General features: G+C 43.1%; 1 protein-coding gene across 1 annotated transcript in view; it reads right to left on the bottom strand.

Moving 5' to 3' along the window:
• Window positions 1-15275, bottom strand: part of nol11 (nucleolar protein 11) — a 40872-nt gene extending 25597 nt beyond the window's left edge. The window contains exons 1-6 of the mRNA XM_028818893.2: window positions 15089-15275; window positions 11369-11482; window positions 11218-11274; window positions 8493-8641; window positions 8078-8135; window positions 7558-7699 (exon numbers count right to left, since the gene is read on the bottom strand). Of these exons, the coding sequence (XP_028674726.1) occupies window positions 7558-7699; window positions 8078-8135; window positions 8493-8641; window positions 11218-11274; window positions 11369-11482; window positions 15089-15235 (667 nt within the window). The 5' untranslated portion in view covers window positions 15236-15275. The remainder of the gene's footprint in view (window positions 1-7557; window positions 7700-8077; window positions 8136-8492; window positions 8642-11217; window positions 11275-11368; window positions 11483-15088) is intronic.
• Between the last annotated feature and the right edge of the window lie 9538 nt (window positions 15276-24813).

Here is a 24813-nt window from a genome sequence, read left to right on the forward strand (position 1 = left end):
TACCATGAAAATTATATTAAGTATTTATTTTAGCATTCTAAATGTTCAGAGAGAAGGAAGATCATGAAGTGAATGTATTCTGTGCCTCCTCTTAGTGCAAGAAGAAGTCAGTTTAAGAATCACTTAACACAAAGCATTCAATGTGCTATATATTCTAACATCTGGCGCCGCCGAGAGTGGCAGCCTTTTCAGCAGCTCCGTGTAGGACTATATGTGTATGTGTATTTTTCTACTTTTATTTTTCTATTTTTATTTATTGATCACTCCTACCACTTTATTTTATGTGGATTTGTTCCCTGGACACACTTACTTTTACAACATGGGCATGGATTTTTACACGCCGAGACTCGCCTATTCAAGTACTCAACTTCGAGCGCTGAGAACAAATGCCAGTGCCAGTGTGGTTCCCTATTTACCTGACGAGGTAAGAAGGCGGTATCGTGGCAGCACAGCTGGCACTAAGCTAAAAATTAAGCGGCTTGCGAGAAAGTGGCGTTTAAAGCCTTCGGTGCCTTCTGTTATTCTGGGGAATGTGAACTCAATCTCAAATAAGATCGACGAACTGGCTGCGCTGGTGAAAAATGTCAGAACCTACAGAGAATGCAGTTTGTTGTGTTTCTGCGAAACGTGGCTAACTAACACCATCCCAGATGCTAATGTGGAGCTACCCGGGTTTAGCACAGTTAGAGTGGACAGAGATGCAAGTACCTGTGGGAAGCACAAAGGAGGAGGGCTCGCTCTCTATGTTAATACACGGTGGTGTAACTCTGGACATGTTAAAGTCAAAATCTCAACTTGCTGCAGGGACATCGAACTGTTGGCCATAAGTCTGCGTCCCTATTACTTGCCCAGAGAGTTTGGACACGTCATTGTTGTCATCGTGTATATTCCTCCTCGGGCGGACGTGGAGATAGCGAGTGATATCATCCATTCTGCTGTTGCTAAGTTACAAACGCATCACCCCGAGGCACTTGGTTAAAGTCTCCAGCGATTAGCACATGTGACGCTGGACAAAACATTACCTGCATTCTCCCAGTATGTGGACTGCAACACCCGGGGAAATAAGACTATTGATTTACTGTATGCAAACGTTAAAGACGCATACAGTGCCACCCCGCTGCCTGCGCTTGGGAAAGGAGATCATAACCTGGTTCTGCTTCAGCCTCACTACAAACCAAAAGTGAGAATCCTACCTGTAACCACACGATCATTCAGGAAGTGGACCCCGGAGGCTGAGAATGCTCTGAGACAATGTTTTGGAACTACAGACTGGGATATCCTGCAGGGATCACATAGTGAGAACATTGAGGAGGTTGTTGACTGCACTACTGACTACATCAACTTCTGTATGGACACTGTAGTTCCAATAAGAACTGTACGCTGCTATGCTAACAACAAGCCATGGATTACAAGTGACATCAAGGGCCTTTAAAGACGGTGATCAGCATGAGCTCAAGCGCGTGCAGAAGGAACTCCGAGTCCAGCTCAGGGCGGCGAAGGAGCAGTACAGGAGAAAGCTGGAGCAGAAGTTGCAGAACAACAGCATGAAGGAAGTGTGGGATGGGATGCAGATCATCACTGGCTGCAGCTCGAAGCGGGGTACCACCAGAGAGAGATGTGAAGAGAGCAAACCAAATGAACATCTTCTTTAACAGGTTTGACCACCCTAACCCACTCTCACCTCGGAGTACTGCACTCTCTACACATCCTTCTGCTGAGACCAACATAGGAGAGACATCCCCACCCACAATTACAGCAGCACAAGTGAGCAGAGAGCTGAGGAAACTTCGTGCCAGCAAAGCAGCAGGTCCAGATGGAGTATCGCCACGACTGCTGAAGGTCTGTGCATCAGAGCTGGGGGGTCCTCTACAGCGCATCTTCAACCTGAGCCTGGAACAGGGGAAAGTCCCGAGGCTTTGGAAAACATCTTGCATCACCCCAGTCCCAAAGGTATCACGTCCTGGTGAGCTGAATGACTTCCGGCCTGTCGCTCTAACATCACATGTGATGAAGACCATGGAGCGGCTGCTGCTTCACCACCTGAGGCCACAGGTCCAACACGCCCTCGACCCTCTGCAGTTCGCATACCAGGAGAAGGTGGGAGCGGAAGATGCCATCATCTATATGCTACATCGATCCCTCTCCCACTTAGACAGAGGCAGTGGCGCTGTAAGAATTATGTTTCTAGACTTCTCTAGCGCCTTCAACACCATCCAACCTCTGCTCCTTAGGGACAAGCTGACAGAGATGGGAGTAGATTCATACCTGGTGGCATGGATCGTGGACTATCTTACAAACAGACCTCAGTATGTGCGTCTCGGGAATTGCAGATCTGACATTGTGGTCAGCAACACAGGAGCGCCGCAGGGGACTGTACTTTCTCCGGTCCTATTCAGCTTATATACATCGGACTTCCAATATAACTCGGAGTCCTGCCACGTGCAAAAGTTTGCTGACGACACTGCTATCGTGGGCTGCATCAGGAGTGGGCAGGAGGAGGAGTATAGAAACCTCATCAAGGACTTTGTTAAATGGTGCGACTTAAACCACCTACAACTGAGCACCAGCAAAACCAAGGAACTGGTGGTGGATTTTAGGAGACCCAGGCCCCTCATGGACCCCGTGATCATCAGAGGTGAATGTGTGCAGAGGGTGCAGACTTATAAATACCTGGGAGTGCAGCTGGACGATAAATTGGACTGGACTGCCAATACTGATTCTCTGTGCAAGAAAGGACAGAGCCGCCTGTACTTCCTTAGAAGACTGGCATCCTTCAACATCTGCAGTAAGATGCTGCAGATGTTCTATCAGATGGTTGTGGCGAGTGCCCTCTTCTACGCAGTGGTGTGCTGGGGAGGCAGCATTAAGAAGAAGGATGCCTCACGCCTGGACAAACTGGTGAGGAAGGCAGGCTCTATTGTTGGCATAGAGCTGGACAGTTTGACATCCGTAGCAGAGCAACGGGCACTCAGCAGGCTCCTATCAATTATGGAGAATCCACTACATCCATTAAACAGTGTCATCTCCAGACAGAGGAGCAGTTTCAGCGACAGACTGCTGTCACTGTCCTGCTCCACTGACAGACTGAGAAGATCATTCCTCCCCCAAACTATGCGACTCTTCAATTCCACCAAAGGGGGTAAACGTTGAACATTATTCAAGTTATTGTCTGTTTTTTACCTGCATTTTTTATTACTCTTTAATTTAATATTTTTTGCTGCTGGAGTATGTGAATTTCCCCCTGGGATTAAAAAAGTATCTATCTATCTATAACTTATGACGGGCTTTGAAAACATGTCGTCACACTATTACATAGTACCCAGGTACATTACACTGTATTGAAAACAAATAAAACAAGTACAACTTGGCTTGCAGTATTATCCAGTAGTATAGAAACAGTATTTACACATCTGACCTTTTAAAACTAAAGTATCTCCAGGCTCTCTGTCCATTTTCACCACGCAGCATCCCTATGCTACCGCCCACTATTTGATGGTGTAGCAGTGAAAAAGAGCCCTAGTGCAACAAATCTGTGTTTAGTGGTGTAGCAGTGAAAAAGGTCCCCACTTGAACAGTTTCCCGCTGCGCCACGTTCCGAACGTCGTTTAGGCAATTTAAACCGATGTTGCGGTATAAGAAAAATCCATATAATTAAAAAAAATAAAAAACGCTTTTCGGTATGAACCGGTATACCGCCCAGCACTACAAGGGCAATACAAAAAATAGAGTTAAAATGTCCAGGCAGTCTAGTGTGCAGATATTCATGCAGTAGATACTGAGTAGAAGCTTAGTCAGAATAAATGCACGTGGAAACAAACTGTTTATATGACGGGTTGTTTTAGCTTTCACTACACAAATATATATATTTGCCAGAGGGAAGTTCTTGGAACAGGTGATGCCCTGGGTGACTCTCATCAGCAGTGATCTTCGTGGCCCTCTTCCTCACTCTAGACTCATACAGGACTTGAATGTAAGGTAAGTCATAGCCTCGATGGTCTTTTCATGGGCTCTGATGATTGGCCTTAGCCTGAACAAAGGCAGCACCACTCCAGACAGTTATAGATGAGGTCAGAATGGGCTTGATGATGGCTGCGTAGAACAGGACCAATATTTAATTGTGGGAGATTGGATTTTCTCAGCTGACACAATACGAAACACTCTCTGATGGGCTTTCTTAATAAAATATGTGATGCAATGTCCCACTTAAGGTTTTGCGACAGCACAGTACCCAGTAACTTAAATGACTCTTATAAACACCGATAATCCTCATACCCTCGCCAACAGCAATTTTAATGCACATAACAATTATCCAAGAAATGTATCAATTTTCTGCCACCAGTTACAGGCATAGCAATAGCTTGTGGTTGTGTGTTGTTTAGTCCAGTGTCTGGCTCACATGCTCTCATAATAAACCAATTCTGAATGGCCAATTAAACTAACCTGTCTATGTTTGGGATGTGCTTAGCCATGCTGCCTCATTTCTCCAGATTCCTAGATTCTAATCATAACTTGCACATTCTTCCTGTTTTATTTATTTATTTTTTTAAATCCCTCTTTTAAGTTTCTCACGAATGTGTGTGTGCACATAGCACACTCCCATTCACAGCTGGCTTGTGACTTGCATGTCATTTTGCTGTACAGGTTTATGTGAGACAGTAAAATAAATGTGTAGGAAATGACACTACAAGCTGCTTCACTGAAACAGTGTCAGACAAGGTAGCTTTCCATGAAGTTTACATTAACACATAGGGTGTGTAGCAAATATGAACACTCATACAGAGTGTGCTGGCTAGGGCTGAAGTGACAACAAACGGAAGCAACCAGCCCTTGCAAAGGTGAGTGTACAATTATTAATCAATCTGCACAGCACATTGATCATTTTTTAATCTACGCTAGTGTGTTGTCATTACAAGATATGTAAGGCCTGAAGTTTATTTCACTTTGTCATAGCAGTTTAGTCTAATTGCATCTCATCTCGACATCATTTGTACTTGCTCAGTATATATGTACGCATATGCACTTTAGAGAAAGCACTTTACTGGTAGTACAAAGTTAACGGCACACAGGTTCAAGTTGATGATTTAAGAATCTATACGAAAGTAACAGTTTAACGGTTTCATAGATTACGTAAGACAGAACAACATACTATAAAAAAAAGCATTAATTAACAATTAACAGTTCCAGCACATATTAATAAATTTCATATTGTCTGTCAGAACATAAAGATTTCTTTGACTTCTTATATGATATTTTATCCTCCTTTAATTATAAGCATAATGCTGAAGTTAACCAGTAGCATAGCAAGAATCTAAGACACAAGCAGGCACCTTCTACATAAACATTTTTTATTCCTAGAAAAGCACACACAGACACACATATTTATATACAGTGGTGTGAAAAACTATTTGCCCCCTTCCTGATTTCTTATTCTTTTGCATGTTTGTCACACAAAATGTTTCTGATCATCAAACACATTTAACCATTAGTCAGATATAACACAAGTAAACACAAAATGCAGTTTGTAAATGGTGGTTTTTATTATTTAGGGAGAAAAAAAAAATCCAAACCTACATGGCCCTGTGTGAAAAAGTAATTGCCCCCTGAACCTAATAACTGGTTGGGCCACCCTTAGCAGCAATAACTGCAATCAAGCGTTTGCGATAACTTGCAATGAGTCTTTTACAGCGCTCTGGAGGAATTTTGGCCCACTCATCTTTGCAAAATTGTTGTAATTCAGCTTTATTTGAGGGTTTTCTAGCATAAACCGCCTTTTTAAGGTCATGCCATAGCATCTCAATTGGATTCAGGTCAGGACTTTGACTAGGCCACTCCAAAGTCTTCATTTTGTTTTTCTTCAGCCATTCAGAGGTGGATTTGCTGGTGTGTTTTGGGTCATTGTCCTGTTGCAGCACCCAAGATCGCTTCAGCTTGAGTTGACGAACAGATGGCCGGACATTCTCCTTCAGGATTTTTTGGTAGACAGTAGAATTCATGGTTCCATCTATCACAGCAAGCCTTCCAGGTCCTGAAGCAGCAAAACAACCCCAGACCATCACACTACCTCCACCATATTTTACTGTTGGTATGATGTTCTTTTTCTGAAATGCTGTGTTCCTTTTATGCCAGATGTAACGGGACATTTGCCTTCCAAAAAGTTCAACTTTTGACTCATCAGTCCACAAGGTATTTTCCCAAAAGTCTTGGCAATCATTGAGATGTTTCTTAGCAAAATTGAGACGAGCCCTAATGTTCTTTTTGCTTAACAGTGGTTTGCGTCTTGGACATCTGCCATGCAGGCCGTTTTTGCCCAGTCTCTTTCTTATGGTGGAGTCGTGAACACTGACCTTAATTGAGGCAAGTGAGGCCTGCAGTTCTTTAGACGTTGTCCTGGGGTCTTTTGTGACCTCTCGGATGAGTCGTCTCTGTGCTCTTGGGGTAATTTTGGTCGGCCGGCCACTCCTGGGAAGGTTCACCACTGTTCCATGTTTTTGCCATTTGTGGATAATGGCTCTCACTGTGGTTCGCTGGAGTCCCAAAGCTTTAGAAATGGCTTTATAACCTTTACCAGACTGATAGATCTCAATTACTTCTGTTCTCATTTGTTCCTGAATTTCTTTGGATCTTGGCATGTCGTCTAGCTTTTGAGGTGCTTTTGGTCTACTTCTCTGTGTCAGGCAGCTCCTATTTAAGTGATTTCTTGATTGAAACAGGTGTGGCAGTAATCAGGCCTGGGGGTGGCTACGGAAATTGAACTCAGGTGTGATACACCACAGTTAGGTTATTTTTTAACAAGGGGGCAATTACTTTTTCACACAGGGCCATGTAGGTTTGGATTTTTTTTCTCCCTAAATAATAAACACCATCATTTAAAAACTGCATTTTGTGTTTACTTGTGTTATATTTGACTAATGGTTAAATGTGTTTGATGATCAGAAACATTTTGTGTGACAAACATGCAAAAGAATAAGAAATCAGGAAGGGGGCAAATAGTTTTTCACACCACTGTATATTATATATATATATATATATATATATATATATATATATATATATATATATATATATATATATATATATATATATATATATATATATATATACACACACACACACATATATATATACACACACACACACATACAGTGCATACCATCATTACAGACACTTATGACGTAACATGATTGCTGTGGCTGGGCTACAACTGATGGAATTAAAAGCATGCATGTGTTCAGGGTCTCTAATAGCTCTGTAGTCCATCTTCTGGATGGAAAAAAACACTACAGTGCAAGCCAAGAGAAGAGAATCCACAGCTGCAGAAAATTGTCAGCCCCAACCTTGGTCTGCAAATTATCAATTAGTGAGTACTGTACATTGGTTATTTTAACTCATCTCTTGAAAAATACTCCTGTCAGTCTTACTTCTGTATAACCTCTCTTAGCAAGAAGTCAATTTGTCACTTATAGTTGTTACATTTTGCCGTTCATGGAAACCAAACTTCTTCTCTGACTTTTGAAAACAATATTACAAAATCAGTCCCATAAACCAGCAATTACTTACACAAGCACATCACTGTGACAGCCTCGTTTTGCAAAGTAGCAGTGAAACTTATTGGAGTAGCATCAGAGTCCACTGTCCCCATCTTGTATTTTTGTAAAATATCTGGATTGAGCTTCTGGAGGTAAAGGAAGTATTCATCATCCTGGAAAAAAAAAACACAATAGGAATGACTAGGTGTTGGGAATTAAGGAGAAAACACATATTTAAAAAAAAAATCAAAACAGATGAAGCAAATACATTTACATTTATTTATTTGTCCGACACCTTTATCCAAAGTGACTTACAATATTTGAGATACAATTGATTACATTTCTTCTCTTACTCCAATTGGACCACCGACAGGTGACTTGACTTGCTCAGGGTCATACAGTGCCAGTAGCAGAATTTCAACCCACAACCTGAGAGTTTGAAGTCCACAGCCTTAACCACTGTGCCACACTTCCTCTGAGGAATTAGAAGCACCTCATGCCATATGGGAAGAAATGGTGTTTAGGCAGCCTGGCAGACCATGGAAACATACCTTTTCAGTGGCAAACAGGACAGCATGATGATTAGCTTCTGACAAGCAGATACTCCACCTGAAAAATGAAGAGTGCTAGGTTAAAACAAGAAAACAATAATACATAAAAAGCTAGTGTCAACTCCTCTTCTACAAAAAAGCTATACAAATCACAGCATCCTAAACAAGCAAACAAAATGGCAATTGGGGCTGGGGTATTTTCACTTTTTAAACTAATTTTTCCCCCCGTGTAAGTTATTGAAACAGCAACAATGAACAAAGAAACATCTGCATACAAAGAGCTTTGACATAAGCAAAAACAGCAAGCAAGGTGGCCAATTAAATGTCAAAATGGGTCTGGTGACAAAACTGGGAGGAGATTCAACTTTCAGTCAGGGAGTGTCCCACAGAAGGCCTTGAATTAGCGTAGCTTTACCTGATCACCTCGTTTTCTGAGAGAACAGATTCTACTTCTTGTTGAGGAACAGCTAAGAGGGTATCAAGCTGTCGGACGGCGCCCCTCTCAAACAGAGCAAGCGGCTCACCAGATGGAACAGCATGTAACCGATGAACATTTGCAGACAGCTGTAACAACAAAAGAATAAATTTAAAAAAATAAATAATTAAGATGTGAATATTTTATTGTGGGTGGCGCAGTGGTAGCACTGCTGCCTCGCAGTTAGGAGACCCGGGTTCACTTCCCAGGTCCTCCCTGCTTGGAGTTTGCATGTTCTCCCTGTGCAGGTTAGGTGGATTGGCGATTCTAAATTGGCCCTAGTGTGTGCTTGGTGTGTGCGTGTGTTTGTGTGTGTCCTGTGGTGGATTGGCACCCTGCCCGGGATTTGTTCCTGCCTTGTGCCCTGTGTTGGCTGGGATTGGCTCCAGCAGACCCCCGTGACCCTGTATTCGGATTCAGAGGGTTGGAAAATGGATGGATGGATATTTAATTGTTCAGTGTAGGGGTTTAGGTTTTAGGGGTGGAGAATGCAGGAGTAGAGAATGGGCACGTATGGTCAGAGGACACACTTTAGTAGTACTAACTAGTGGGAAACCAGGTTATGACTACATGACCAGCTCTTCGTCACTGAAAAGGAACCAGAGCTCTTCTTCCATCTTGTAGCAAGCACTGCGATTCTCACCAAGGCCACATTCATTTACTTTTCAATAGGAATATACCACACACTTTACTGCACGGGTGTCAAACTCCAGGCCTGGAGGGCCACAGTGGCTGAAGGTTTTCATTCTGACCTTTTTCCTAATCAGTGACCAGTTTTCACTGCTAATTAACTTGTTTTCCCTTCATTTTATAAGCCCTGTTTTTAAGGATTCAGTCCTCTGAATTGACTGACTTCTTCATTAAATGGCAGCCAAACAGAAATGAGATGTGAAACGAGCCAACAGATGACCAGCTAAACTGGGGCTTCATACTCCTTTCAATTTCACTGCAACCAGTTCCTTAATGAGAAGCCAATTCTTGCTGTTAATTAAACCAGTTACTTAATTCCACGGCTTGTTGCTGCTCTCATTCTGCTACAGCAGACATTTCCAAAACTGTTGATTTTCTTTTTTTTCTAAGAACACCATCAAGATGTTTTGGTGACCTTGGAGATCAGCCTTACTGAGACCTTCACCTTTCTTTATGTTCAGATAATGTGGTTAGCTGGTGATGTGGCAGCATGTTTTGTGTCCCATTATTGTTTGGCTCCTCATTATGGAAAAAGAGACAACTAAGGGACCTGAGTCGAGTTAATTAAAACTGAGGCAAAAGAAGTTAATTAGCAGCAAAAACAGCTCACTAATGAAGAAGATGGTTAGAATGAAAACCTGCAGCCACTGCGGCCCTCCAGGACTGGAGTTCCGACACCCCTGCTTTACTGGATACAGCAAACAACATTCCAAGTGCAAATGCATCAAAATGCTTTCACAATTGATTAGTCAATCTTTATTTCAGATTAAATGCCATTTAGAGCACACACCATCCCAAGGTCTTTTATGGGGCTCACAAGACTAAAAAAAAAACTCTAAAAGCATACAAAGGTCAAGTCAACTCACTATTATATTAAAAAAATCCTGGAACGAGACATGACTTTTCCAGAGATACTTTCAAGTCCTGCGAGACAAGACTTTACACCAAGAGATTTAACCACACCCAGGGCAGGAAATAAAAGACAAAGAGTAGATGACAAAGTAGAACGTTGTAAAGAGGTTCAAAAACGTTGGCGCTATACACATGCAGAGCAGGTTAGATATTATTAAAGTACTAAAATTTGAAAATCTCCAAAAAATGATAGTAAAGATCGCATTAGCGCTAACAAATGGAAATTATTACTCGGTGAAATAACGGAACAGCGAAAAGAGATTGAATATATTGTTCGAATTTAAACTTTAAGTTGCAGACTTGTAGATCGTCTAATTTGTGTTGCCATCAGGGAAGAGTAGTGTTTCTTCTCAATGAAGAGGCGTATCGGCGAGAATTAAAAGATCTGTTGTTTGGTGAAAGTGAAATCCACATATGCAAAAGGCAAAGAAGCGAAGTGGCTGGCGCGTACTGCAGGCCAGGGGGTTGGCGAGTTAGGCCCCCTAGTAGAACTATTTTAAAAAAATCAGGAAAGTTATGCTACTGGTATGAAACAACAGGACAGGTTATAGAGAAAAAAAAATAGAACTATGGCTTCCAATTCAAGGTAACCAAATTAATTTTCAACAGTGAGGCACATAAAGTAGGATTACTTTGAACTGTGAAAAGAAAAAAGAAAAAAAAAAAAAAACACACACACACACACACACCACAGCCATATTCTGCAGAAACAATAGTGGAGACCACTGTGGTCCAAGGCAGTAGCAGAAGCAAAATATCCAAATGGGCTGATGTTAGTTTAGAAATGATGGTGCCAGTAACTATCAGATAAAATTCTCCCCAAACCAAAATTATATACTGAATATGCATACACACACAAACCTGGAATTGCACATAGGATTATCTGACCATCTGTCCACCACTCTTATAAAGCAAACGTAACGGGAGTGTTTGAAGAACAAGTGAATAGAACAGAAAGATGTCAAGCAATTCCTAAAGTGTTAAGAACTGTCCTTAAACTTCACAGCTTTAACTGTGGAATAGAACACACCTGTATAATAAAACAGAAGCAGAGAAAACTTACCGTCGCTTTAAAAACTTTATCAAAATTTACATCTTCATCTCTCCACACACGAAGCACCTGAAGAAGAAGAAGAAAAAAAAAAAAAAAGACCCATTTTTTAAAAGATATCCGAATTTTTAATAAACAGCAGTCAAGATAGGAAAACACTCACTTTGTTGTCTTGAACTACAGCAAATTCACCAGTCTGACTATTGAACACAGCCGGGGAGGTCAGTTTTTGTCCTTGCTTCACAGTCCATGCCCCCAATGGCTTTTGGTCAGAAACCTGTCATCGGGAAAACATACGGACACAGTCAGACAAAGATTTTAAATATGAATGACATCTATACGTGCACAAGCAGTCCTTCGGTCTACAAAACTAAGGGGCTCTGCACAATTACAAATTGCAAATGTTTACCACTAATACTAGCAAATGCCCGCTACTACATTTTTAAACATATACGAGTGAATAAGTAACAGCAGAGTACATAAGTGCAAACAAAATGGAAAAGTTGGGAAAGGGAAACATACAAGTAGACCAAGGAAGACATCACAGCGTCAGGATAGAAAACTCAAAGCAAAATGCCTGGAAAATAGAAAATGCACAACAAAAGAAACGAAAAACTAATGGGCAGAAACAAGAGCCAATGTATGGGACCTGTGACCACCAGGGGGGCATGCCAGCTCCCTAGACCTGACACGACAGGCACAAGTCTTTTATTTTTAGTGGGAAACACTTTCCTCTCTTGGATTCCCACCTGCCCAGCACAGTCCAAAGCACAATAAACACAATTAATATACCAAGCACTTTTTCTTCCTCTGTTTTCCCTTCCGCCTCTACTCCTCCTGGCAAGCTTCATTCTATCCTTCCTGGAATGAAGGCTCCTGGGAGTGCTCCAGATGGCTGGTTAGGGAGGTATGGAAGCACTCTCAGGTGTGGTGAGAGCCCAAAGTAAGGCTCTACAGCTCCCCCTGGCAGTTGCCACGGGACCCAACAGGGCTGTGCCAGACTCCAACTCCCATGGAGCCCTGCGGTGATCAGAGGTGACTCTGCAACCCAGGGGTGCTATCATCTTGCACTCTGGGGTAGGCAGAGCTCTGTGTATGCTCCACCAGTCCTTCCACTGCAGCAGCCTCCTGGCCGGGAAAGGGCCTTGACCATCCATCACACACTGAATTTTAAGAAATTGGCTGAAGGAAATTGGATTTACATACAGAAAAGCCAAATGTAAACCATCATTTAAAAACTAAACAGAAGAAAACAAGGTTACAGTGAGCTAAAGAGAAGCAGTCATGGACTGTGGGTGATTGGACGAAAGTAATGATGAATCATGAATCTGCAGTAGCAAGGAAAGACGCTGCAACTTTTGTTTAGTGCTGTTCCAAAGAAATATATAAAGATGACTGCTTGAAGAAAACAAGAAACTTGACAAGCATGTCAGGTAAAGGACCAGGGGAGATGGCAATCATTACCTCTACAGTAAATGCACAGGTGGACTTTGAAAGTTTGGACACTTTTCTTGTTCCATCAGTCAAAAGTAGGTTTGGTGATGATGACGTCATTTTTCAGGATAGTTCATCTTGCCACAGTGTAAAAGAACCCTAACACTTTTCTTCAAGAGACGCATATCAACTGAAAAACACGGCCAGCAAACAACCTGTATCTCAACCAGACTGAAAATGTATGGTGGAAATTGAAAAGAAATGGTCCACGACAAGGCTCCATCCTGCAAAGCTGATCTGTACAAGAAAGCTGAAACCTGATTGATGAAGAATATTGTTTTTCATTAGTGAAGCCCACGCCTCAAGGAATTCAAGCTGTCATAAAAGCCAGAGGAGGTGCAACAAAGTACTGATAGTAATTTTTGGGTTAACGATTCCATAATTTTTCCCTCGGGCGGCACGGTGGCGCAGTGGGTAGCGCTGCTGCCTCGCAGTTGGGAGATCTGGGGACCTGGGTTCGCTTCCCGGGTCCTCCCTGCGTGGAGTTTGCATGTTCTCCCCGTGTCTGCGTGGGTTTCCTCCGGGCGCTCCGGTTTCCTCCCACAGTCCAAAGACATGCAGGTTAGGTGGACTGGTGATTCTAAATTGGCCCTAGTGTGTGCTTGGTGTATGGGTGTGTTTGTGTGTGTCCTGCGGAGGGTTGGCACCCTGCCCGGGATTGGTTCCTGCCTTGTGCCCTGTGTTGGCTGGGATTGGCTCCAGCAGACCCCCGTGACCCTGTGTTTGGATTCAACGGGTTGGAAAATGGATGGATGGATGGAATTTTTCCCTCATCATTGAGTGCTGCCATATTTTTTCCTCTACTTGGTATATACTTGGTACTTAATTTACAAGAATTTCATTTATTTTTTGAAGGATGTTTTGCAGTGCCATAATTTTCAGCTGTTAATAAAAATAGCTCTGTGTCATATCTGTGATTTGTTTTTTGAAACAAAGAAAAACAACTGTTGAAGATCAGGAGAGTAGTGATATCAGAAAGCTTGCCAGGGGTTGTAGTCATGTTTTAAAGAAGCAGCTCCAGTATGGGCACACGCAATTAACAAATGAAAAATTCAATCTGTAAAGATTAAATGTACTGAGTAGGGTAGGCATTAACAGGACTTTAATATTCTGCCGGAGTTATCACGCTTGAAAGTATTTGTGGTCTGTCTTTATCCAGAGAGAATTAGCAAAGGAAGATTATTTGTAAACTGCTATTGCTTGCAATAATAGCTTCTTGTTAATGAAAAAGATAGCAAGATAGATATGAACGGAACTATGTAACAGACAGGCAGACTGTCGGACAAGGCAATATGTGATAGACAGATAGATGTGAAAGGCACGACAGAATGATAGACAGATAATTTCTCCCCAGGGAAAATTACATTTTTTTTTTTACAGACCCTCAAAAATAAATAAATAAACACACACACACAAGAATGAAAAAAAAATAAAAATAAAGATAATGTATGTATTAACAACTCTGAAATTCCCTTCAAATCTGGCAAGAAAACTATCAAATGTCACATAAAAACCAACTAATCAGCCTACGCACCTGCATCTAACCCGTATGACATTTTCATCCTGAGCGGATTCCCGTTTCAGTTCAGTTTATGCTTAACACACACGTTAGTTGGCTGAGTGTTTAACAACCTCAGCAATACTTTTCGCTCTCCTGTTCATAGTAGACCGTTACAAAGCATACTTCAACATAAACGTCCAGTAGGCTACACACTAAACACAACAAGGCAAAGGTAAATAAAAGACAATTCCATACCAAAAAACACAACCGGCTGAACACATTATGAGTGACATCGGTGATAAACTGTTAGGTCCACAGAAACTTTTATCTACAGCTTGGACCAAAGGCACCATATATTTTCTTCACTGCTCCACGTCCATTGCCAATGTCACCTCCATCAGCCTACACAAATGCCATTTGGCGCCACGTTTACAAGACATCAGCCAATTTCAACTGCTACCACCAAATCGTGGATGAAGACATGGCAATCGTGAATCGCACCACTTCGCGCTTTTCCTTAACAGGTCGCACAGCTGTCTGTCGACTGACATGTAGGCTGTAAGAAAAGCTGATCGCAAAGGCGAATTTATCGTACATGCCTATGGCGATCAGTTGCAGTGCACAGCGAATTGAATGGACACGAGGAACTGACCACCGCAGCAGCCATGGCAGGAGATGAAGGCGTTATTTTCATTTCTACCTCTTCAATGGAGACACAGCACACCTCTAGAGACTAAAATCAAGCATTTCGTTCTGTGGGTCCAACTAACCCAACTACACCTGGCTGCCGAGTTGAGCTTGTCCGTGTACAGCTTTCCAGGCGTGCTCACAAGGCGCTATATACGAACTGCTATCTCTTTTCTTTCACACGTCTCTAGTTTAACTTACCTGATATACGGTTACCGACCTCCCGAGATCTGTTACCACGATACGGTCAGCCTCACTACCAGCTTCCACTCCGAGCACACCGAGCTGGCCGCGACTTTTTCCACCACTCAGGGTGCAAACTATTAAACCTTCGAAGAGTGCTGCCATGCTTTGCGCAGCACGGGAGGTTGCCGCGAGGCATGTCGGGAAAAGAGCTTTCCAGCGCGCGACTGAAACCGCGCTGCGCAGCGCCACCTAACGCCTAGGAGGAACGACCACGACAACGTATGTACGCGCGCTCGCTTCATCCGTTCTTTCTCAGATTCATTTCCCAAACTAGCGTTTATTCACTCGCATTTTACTTTCTGCGATGCCAACGAGGTAAGCGCTATGATGTGAATGAGGGGTCTTCTGTTTTGAGAATGTGTAGCGAGTATTTACTATTCTTCGCATGAAGCAGACACACAAACTGGGTTGCTAGTTCAATAACCTGATTATTTTCCTCGTCTGTGATTTCGATAAGGTTAGTTTCATTTAACCTGGAGAGTTTGTACATTTGTGTAGCTACATTTCTTTCATTTCTTGCTACAGAATTTATTTCCATTTACTTATGTTTGGACGCAGCTTGCAGCTTAAAGAGGGTACTTCAAAAATAATCTCTACACAGCAGGAAATCACGTACAATAAATTAAGCCTACATACTGCGGATTCAGAAATTATCCGGACTCTTTCACTTTCTGCACACTTTATTGTTTTGTAGATTTAATTTTAAATGGATACATTTGCCATTTTTACTCATAAATCTACACTCATTAACGCAAAATTCATGTTTTTACAAAGGTTTGTACATTTCTTAAAAATGAAAAACTGAAATTTGTCATTCATGTCAGTATTCAGACCCTTTGCCCTGGCACTCCAGATTGTGCTCAGGCTCATCCTGTTTGCTTGAATTCATCCTTGGGACTTGTCCAGAACTTGATTGGGCAAACTGAATTGATCGGACATTGAAGTCCAAGGAACTCTATGTAGACATCCACGAGCCAATTGTGAGGAGGCATAGATCAGGGCAAGGAAATACTTCCTATTTCTAAGGCTTTGGAGCACAGTGGCCTCAATAATTATGAAATGGAAGAAATTTGTAACAACTGGCCAAACTGAGTAACTAGGCAAGAGGTGCCTTGGTCAGGGAGGTGACCACCAAGAACCCAATGGTCACTCTAACAGATCTTCAGAAGTCATCTGCTGAGATAGAAGTATCTGTTGGAAAGACGCACATCAGTCTGGTGTTTAAGGCAGAGTGGCTAAGCAGTAGCCGTTCTTGAAGAAAAGGCATTTAAAAGACTCTTGAAAGTCTGTGGAAGCAGATTCTCTGGTGATTTGACACTTTGGGCAGAACTCTGAGTACTGTGTCTGGAGAAGACCAGCCACTGTTCAACACCTGCCTAATGCCATCCCCACAGTGAAGAGTCATGGTGGCAGCATCATGCTATGGGGGTGTTTCTCAGTGGCAGGGACAGAGAGACTGGTCAGAAATGAGGAAAAGATGAATGCAGTCAAATATAGAGAGGTCTTTAAAAAAGAAAAAACCTGCTCCAGAGTGCATGTGACCTCAGACTGGGGTGGCTGTTCAGCTGTTAGCACTTCAATGACCTGAAACATACAGCAATGATAGAGCTGAAGTGGCTTCAGGACAAGTCTCTGACAGTCCTTGAGGGGCCCAGCCATAACCTGGACTTAAACCCCATAGAACATCTGTGGGGAGACCTGAAGATGGCAGTTTACAGACGCTTCCTGTCCAATCTAACAGAGCATGAGAGGATCTGCCTGGAAGAAGGGTATAAACTGTTCAAATCCAGGAGTGCAAAGTTTCTAGAGACTTACTTAAGAAGAATCAAAGCTATATTGCTGCCAGTGGGGCTTCTACAAAGAACTGAGTTAATGGTCTGAATACTTATACGAAAGAGAAATTTTTTGATCTTTAATAATTTTTTAAGATATCATAAACAATTAATATATTTCTTACTTAATTAATACATTTCTGAAAACATGTTTTCACTTTGTCATTATGGATTATTGAGTTTAGGTTAATGGGCAGGAATAGCACATTTATTCACAGTGTCCTTTGTACATCAGCTCCCCCGGTCCTTCCATTACAACGGGAAACGGTCCCAGCCGTTGGTCACAGTAGGTTTGCAGGTTCCTGCCACAGAATCTCAGTTGGGGTCATGTCAGGATTTTAATTTTGCTTCTTCCTAGCCATTCAGTTGCAGAGTTGCTTTTGTGTTTTGTGTCGTCGTCCTGCAACATAATCCAACTAAGCCTCAGCTTTAGGTCATGGACAGATAACCATATTTAATAACTTAACTTAATAACTATATAATAATATATCCATCCATCCATTATCCAACTCGCTATATCCTAACTACAGGGTCACGGGGGTCTGCTGGAGCCAATCCCAGCCAACACAGGGCACAAGGCAGGAAACAAACCCCAGGCAGGGCGCCAGCCCACCACAGATAATAATATATAACTATAATAATAACTAGATCATAATAATAATAACTTATTATGATCTTATTATGATCCTTAAGAATATTCTGGTTGAGTGTAGAATTCATGGTTTGTCCAATAATGGTGAGTCTTCCAGGTCCTGAGGTAGCAAAATATCCCCACCCCTCTGTTTTATTGTAGGTATCATGTTCTTATGGTTGGAGACATTGGGACTAACAAAATGACAGGAGACAGATCTGGAGGTGGCAGAGTTAAAGATATTAAGATTTGCATTGGGTGTGACGAGGATGGACAGGATTAGAAATGAGGACATTAGAGGGTCAGCTCAGGTTGGACGGTTGGGAGACAAAGTCAGAGAGGCGAGATTACATTGGTTTGGACATGTGCAGAGGAGAGATGCTGGGTATATTGGGAAAAGGATGGTAAGGATAGAACTGCCAGGCAAGAGAAAAAGAGGAAGGCCTAAGAGAAGGTTTATGGATGTGGTGAGAGAAGACATGAAGGTGGTGGGTGTAACAGAACAAGATGATGAGAACAGGAAGATATGGAAGAAGATGATCGGCTGTGGCAACCCCTAACGGGAGCAGCTGAAAGGAGAAGTAGATGTTTTTTACTGTCTAACACTGTATTAGTTTTACAGTAAAGATAGTGTCATCCACATAATTCTTCCTTAGACTTAACCATCCATTGAACAATATTACAAACAACAACAACAACATTTATATATATATAGCACATTTTCATACAAATAATGTAGCTCAAAGTGCTTAAAAATGGACTGAGGATCATCCAGGCGATTATTTGCAAATGTGAGGTGACTGCTGATGTTCCCCTTTAGGATAGCAAAGATTTCTAATTTGCTGCTCTCCCATGAACCCCATTTTTACTCTTATCATGGAGTCATGTACACTGAGCTTACCTGAGTCTAAAGAGAGCAACCATTCCTTGGATGTTCTTCTGGAAACCCCTGTCACTTCTGGAATGGGTCATTACTCTGCCCTTGGGGTCAATTTTGGCATGCTGGCTTTTCCTGAGAAGATCCACCACTGTTCCAGATGTTCTGCATTTAAAGATAATGACTCTCACAGTCGTGCAGTGGAGCCCCAGAGCCCTTGAAATGGCTCTGTAACCCCTTCCTGATAACTACGTTTCAACAACTTTTTTTTTCATCTTTTCCTGAATTTCTTTTGATTGAGGTACAACAGTGTTCTTCTAGAAACCTTGTGGTGACAACTTCACTCTGATTTATATGGCAAAGTTTAGACTTGACAGGGCTGGCTGCAGTCTAATTATCATTTAAATCTGATCAGCGCTTTGAGTTAGTGAGTAACTAAGGGGGCAATTACCTTTTCACATGGGCAATACATATGCTGTACAGCAATTTCTAAATTGCTACATAATATATTTATGTTATATAGTATGTTTACTCTGGTTTCCATTAATTGACATTACAGTTTGTCTGAACATCTGAAGCCATTCATTGTGACAAATATACAAAGACAGAGGGGTAAAGGGGACAAACACCTTTACACAGCACTGGATGTGTACATATTCATATAATGTTCAAAAAATGAAAGGACCACTTTTTAATGAGAGTATAGCATCAAGTCAATGAAACTTCTGGGTTATTGATCTGGTCAGTTAAGTAGCAGAGGGGGTTGTTAATCAGTTTCAGCTGTTTTGGTGTTCATGAAATTAAGAACCGGTGCACTAGAAGGGCAACAATGAGACGACCCCCAAAACAGGAATGAATGGTTTAACAGGGGGAGGCCACTGACATTTTTCCCTCCTCATCTGTTTTTTCACTCATTTTGCATTTGGCTGTGGTCAGTGTCACTAATGTTAGCATGAGGCGATACCTGGACCCTACAGAGCTGGCACAGGTAGTCCAACTTCTCCAGGATGGCACATTAATACATGCCATTGCCAGAAGGTTTGCTGTGTCTCCCAGCACAGTCTCAAGGGCATGGAGGAGAGCTGGACAGGGCCCCTCATAGAAGGTCTTTAACCCATCAGCAGGACCGCTATCTGCTCCTTTGGGCAAGGAGGAACAGGATGAGCACTGCCAGAGCCTACAAAATGACCTCCAGCAGGCCACTGATGTGAATGTCTCTGACCAAACAATCAGAAACAGACTTCACGAGGTGCTCACTGCCCGCCTGGCATCGTGGAGCTTGATTGGCATTTGCTATAGAATACCAGAACTGGCAGGTCCACCACTGGCGCCCTGTGCTTTTCACAGATGAGAGCAGGTTCACCCTGAGCACACGGGACAGACGTGAAAGGGTCTGGAGAAGCTGTGGAGAATGTTATGCTGCCTGTGACATCGTTCAGCATGACTGGTTCGGTGGTGGGTCAGTGATGGTCTGGGGAGGCATATTCATGGAGGGATGCACAGCCCTCTACAGAATAGACAACGGCACCTTGACTGCCATTAGGTATCGGGATGAAATCCTTGGACCCATTGTCAGACCCTATGCTGGTGCAGTGGATTCCTCCTGGTGCACAACTATGCCCGGCCTCATGTGGCGAGAGTATGCCAGCAGTTCCTATAGGATGAAGGAATTGATACCATTGACTTCCCCCACACTCACTCACATGATCTCAATCCAATAGAACACCTCTTGGTGTGACATTATGTTTCGGTCCATTCGACACCGCTGGGTTGCACCTCAGACTGTCCAGGAGCTCATTGATGCCCTGGTCCAGATCTGGGAGATCCCCCAGGACACCATCCGTCGTCTCATTAGGACGTTGTGAGGCATGCATACAAGCACGTGGGGGCCATAAAAACTACTGAGTATGATTTGGAGTTGCTGCTTTGAAATTTCGGCACAATGGACTAGCCTGCTACATCATTTTTTCACTTTGATTTTCAGGGTGTCTTAGAATTCAGCCCCCTATAGGTTGAACATTTTCATTTCCATCAAACGATGTGCCATCCTTTCGTTCCTAACACATTACCATATCAGTCCATAGCAGTATAGATAGCCAGGAGGATATTTTTTTCCCATTGAGATCTGATGTGTTTTCAAAGTGTTCCATTAATTTTTTTGAGCAGTCCCACCTCCCCATTGCTTTGAAGCAATCACGACTTTATGGGGGAGATCATTGCTTCAATGTGGTGCAAGGCACAGTGGCTATGAAGAGTGATGAGTGGTGCAAAGTGTGGAGCTCCATCTTCGCCGCTAAGTCGCCACAGTCCAATCTACTAACAGATTTATAGGATGGTGCTAGTGCTTGTGGTGAACCAATCAGCACAACTCATCGCCTGAGCCCCCCCCCACAACAGTTCCTGGTTGAACGAATATTACATACCTGGAGTAGGAGCTAAAAGAGAAAAAAGTACCAGGAACTACAAATGGCCCGAGCTCCTGCTGTGGGAATGTTACAAACGGTCCCAGGTTGTTAAAACGTCTCCAGTTCCTACGGTGCGGAAGCACCGATTACCTCCAGAGTTAGTGACTGCAATCTGGTGTTGCCATTGTAATCTTTACAACACCATCACAACCTGCCCCCCAACTGCCTTGTGGTCATATTTGCAGCTGTGTGACTCCATTTTTCTCACATGGGGGTAGAAGGGTCAGAGCGAGTGGTCCTAACCTTACAGCTGACTCAAAGCTCATCATGAATTAGAATCTTTAATTGTATTTAGTCTATGCTGTTACAATGGAAGTTATATGTTTATTACCCCCCCCCCCCCACCAAATTCTGCCCTACTCCAAGATTTGTACCTTTAATTTCCACATTTTTATTGTGAACAATTCATTTTTCATTTGAATCGACTTTTAATTCGCTTTTCTTATGCTTGAAAAATGTCCACTTTGTGCGCTCGGAGCACTGCTGCTTTAGGGACGGTGATTGGTTGCAGTTGCTGCTGTGTTTGTAGGTTCTGACAGGGGAAGGTGTGCAGGATCAGGGGAAGGAGGTCAGTGCCTCCTGGTATGATTTACGGTTCTTAGGTTCATCTTGCACTTTTGAATTCAGACTATGAATTAGTGTAACGTTTCTGCCTCTGGCGTTTGGTGTCGTTTGATCTCCAGGTATAGACATCCATCCATCCATTTTCCAACCTGCTGAATCCGAGCACAGGGTCATGGGGGTCTGCTGGAGCCAATCCCAGCCAACACAGGGCACAAGGCAGGAACCAATCCCGGGCAGGGTGCCAACCCACCGCAGGACACACACAAACACACCCACACACCCGGGCCAATTTAGAATCGCCAATCCACCTAACCTGCATGTCTTTGGACTGTGGAAGGAAACCGGAGCGCCCGGAGGAAACCCACGCAGACACGGGGAGAACATGCAAACTCCACGAAGGGAGGACCCAGGAAGCGAACCCGGGTCTCCTAACTGCGAGGAAGCAGCGCTACCACTGCGCCACCCAGGTATAAACATTTATCCCGTTTATTGACTTTGTTCATTTTTTTTTGTCACCTCAACAATATGGCAGAACATACACACAATTCTATTTTCCACTTTACATTTACAGTACAGTGAAATTTGGAAAATACTAACCAGGCAAAGCCAGGAAGCAAGGCTAGAGTTTCTCTTTTAGCGAGTGGTGTGAAATACTACATACAGACAATGAAACACCACCGTGCATGTTGTGATGGTGAGCACGCTTGTCTTTCAAAGAACCAATCTGGATTCCATTCCCACCCATTGCATTTCAGTTTTTCTTCTAATCAAGCATTTCCTTTACTATTTTTATCCTGGCCTCAAGCTTCCCTGGTGGGGGCCAGAGTGGTGGGTGGTGACTCTGAGGCTAAGGATCTGTGCTGGTATCCCGAAGGTTGCTGGTTCAAATCCCCGTCAATACCAAAAAGAGATCCTGCTCTTCTGGGCCCTTGAGCAAGGCCCTTAACTTTCAATTTTCAATTGCTCCAGGGGCGCTGTACAATGGCTGACCCTGCGCTCTGACCCCAATGGGTATGCGAAATCTAACAAATTCCTAATATGAGAAAATGTATAAGGCGAAATAAAGAACCAAAAAAAAAAAAAATATTGTCTTTGTGCCAGTTTGGGGTTCTTTGCCCCTGAAAGAAAACCCAAGAACATTGAATAAAAAGACCCTTGCCAATTTTACCAGCAGTCATGTGCCACATATGCAAGAAGCTTATGGGTAATAAATTTCGATGATATACCATTCACTGCGGTAGGTTGGCGCCCTGTCCGGGATTGGTTCCTGCCTTGTGCCCCGTGTTGGCTGGGATTGGCTCCAGCAGACCCCCGTGACCCTGTGTGCGGATTCAGCGGGTTGGAAACTGGATGGATGGATGGATATACCATTCATAACTACTCTTTACCTTTATATTTTCTCACCCAGGCAATACTGGGTGACACAACTAGCATCCATTATTAATGAAATGAGCCATTGGATCAGGTTAGCCAGACGTTAACTTTACTGTGCACGCTAAGCTCAGTTGAGAAGTGCGACTTGTGTTTCATTTATATTGTTCATTGAGTTCCTGTTTTTAAAGGAAAATCGTTCAGTAAAGCTTTGTGAGGGAGCCATTACATCATATGCAATGTAGTAAATAAACACACTAGCAGCTCCCCAGTATCTTGCCGGCAGTGACAAACTGTAACCCAAGAGACTGCCAGTTCAATCTCCATTACCTCAATGAGACCCTTAGGGAGTCACATAGGTTGCCATTGCTCCCTCTGGAGAACCACAGAAACAAGTGCTGTGCGACTTGTAAATGACTTTCGATAAACATGTAAGCTGCTTAAATGCCTGAGGCAGACGTTCCAAAGAATGATTCTTCTCTCGTTGATCCACCTAACTGGCCTCATTTAGTCCATTTCAGGGTTGTGCCTAACTACCATAAGCAACATGGTGTAGTTGGCAAGAATGACCCTAGAGAGGATACCAGTCCACCGAGTTCAGGCTTAGTTCACACTCACACAGGTACACATTTGAAAATGCTGTTTTCGTTGTAAAAGTTTCCCATCCCCCACAAGTGTTTTTATAGATTTTTATAAAAAATTTGTCATCAAAAATGAAATGGCAAACAACCATAAATCTTAACTACTGACCAAGCGTACCATTTACAGAGCAAACACAAAGTGAACTAAAATGCTGAAAAAAGCAAAATGGACATCTTTGTCTGGGGAGATGATAAAGCACGACTGCCTTTAAGGATAACAAGCGAGTAGAAGGTTACCAAAACACAGACTGGAAAGTCCGGCTGAAAGAAATCAAGCAAAACATTCGAGTGTCGCACCACCTGTTCTCAGGTAATGCCAACAGTACAGGTGAGGAAACTACCGGAACAAATGGAAGTCATCTCACGACACTCACAGAGCAGCTCCGTCCCCTCCATTCACACTGCTACATGAGACTCAGTATTTTCAAATGAACACACTTTAATGACCTCTTGGGCATGGCCATCAGCAGTGTGTCTGTCTGCGGAGAGAGTGTCGACCTCGTCGAGAGGTTTACTTACCATGGCAGTCACATTCATGTCTCTGGTGACTCTTCCTATGAAGTCAGTAGACGGATTGGGAGAGCATGAGGGGTCATGAGGTCGCTGGAAAAGGGTGTGTGGTGCTCCCGATAGCTATTCAAAAGGATGAAGGTCCAAGTCTTTAGAGTCCTGGTGCTTCCTGTCATGCTATATGGTTGTGAGACATGGAGGATATCCAGTGACCTGAGACGAAGACTGGACTCCTTTGGTATTGTGTCTCTCCAGAAAATCCTTTGACTTTGTGTCAAATGAGCGGTTGCTCATGGAATCCCGAATGAGGCACATTCCCTGCATTGTGAGGGAGTGTCACTTATGGCACTACGGCCATGTGGCGCGTTTCCCCGAGGGTGATCATGCTGGTAAGATCCTCATTGTTGGGGACCCAAGTGGTTGGACCAGGCCAAGGGTTCGCCCACATAACACCTGGCTGTGGCAGATAGAGGGTCATTTCTGGAGGTGGGACTGGACTGCGTGTCTGCCTGGTGGGGGGCTGCCAACCGGGATCCCAAGCTGTTTCATCGTGTAGTGGGTGCAGCAACGTACTTGACTTGACACGACACTTTGGAAAGCCTTTTCGAAGCAAAAGCATTTTTCATTGCGGAAGGAAGGCCAAAACAAACAATTGTTTTTTCTTTTTCAAATGTATACGTGCTCATGTGGACGAGGTCTAAGAGTCACCAATCAACCTCTTTGTTTGGGATGTGGCAGGAAACTGGAATATGGCTTCTCTTGTTACCAGCAGCAAATGTGAAGGCCAGA

This window comes from Erpetoichthys calabaricus, chromosome 14, assembly GCF_900747795.2.
Source record: "Erpetoichthys calabaricus chromosome 14, fErpCal1.3, whole genome shotgun sequence".
Lineage (NCBI taxonomy): Eukaryota > Metazoa > Chordata > Cladistia > Polypteriformes > Polypteridae > Erpetoichthys > Erpetoichthys calabaricus.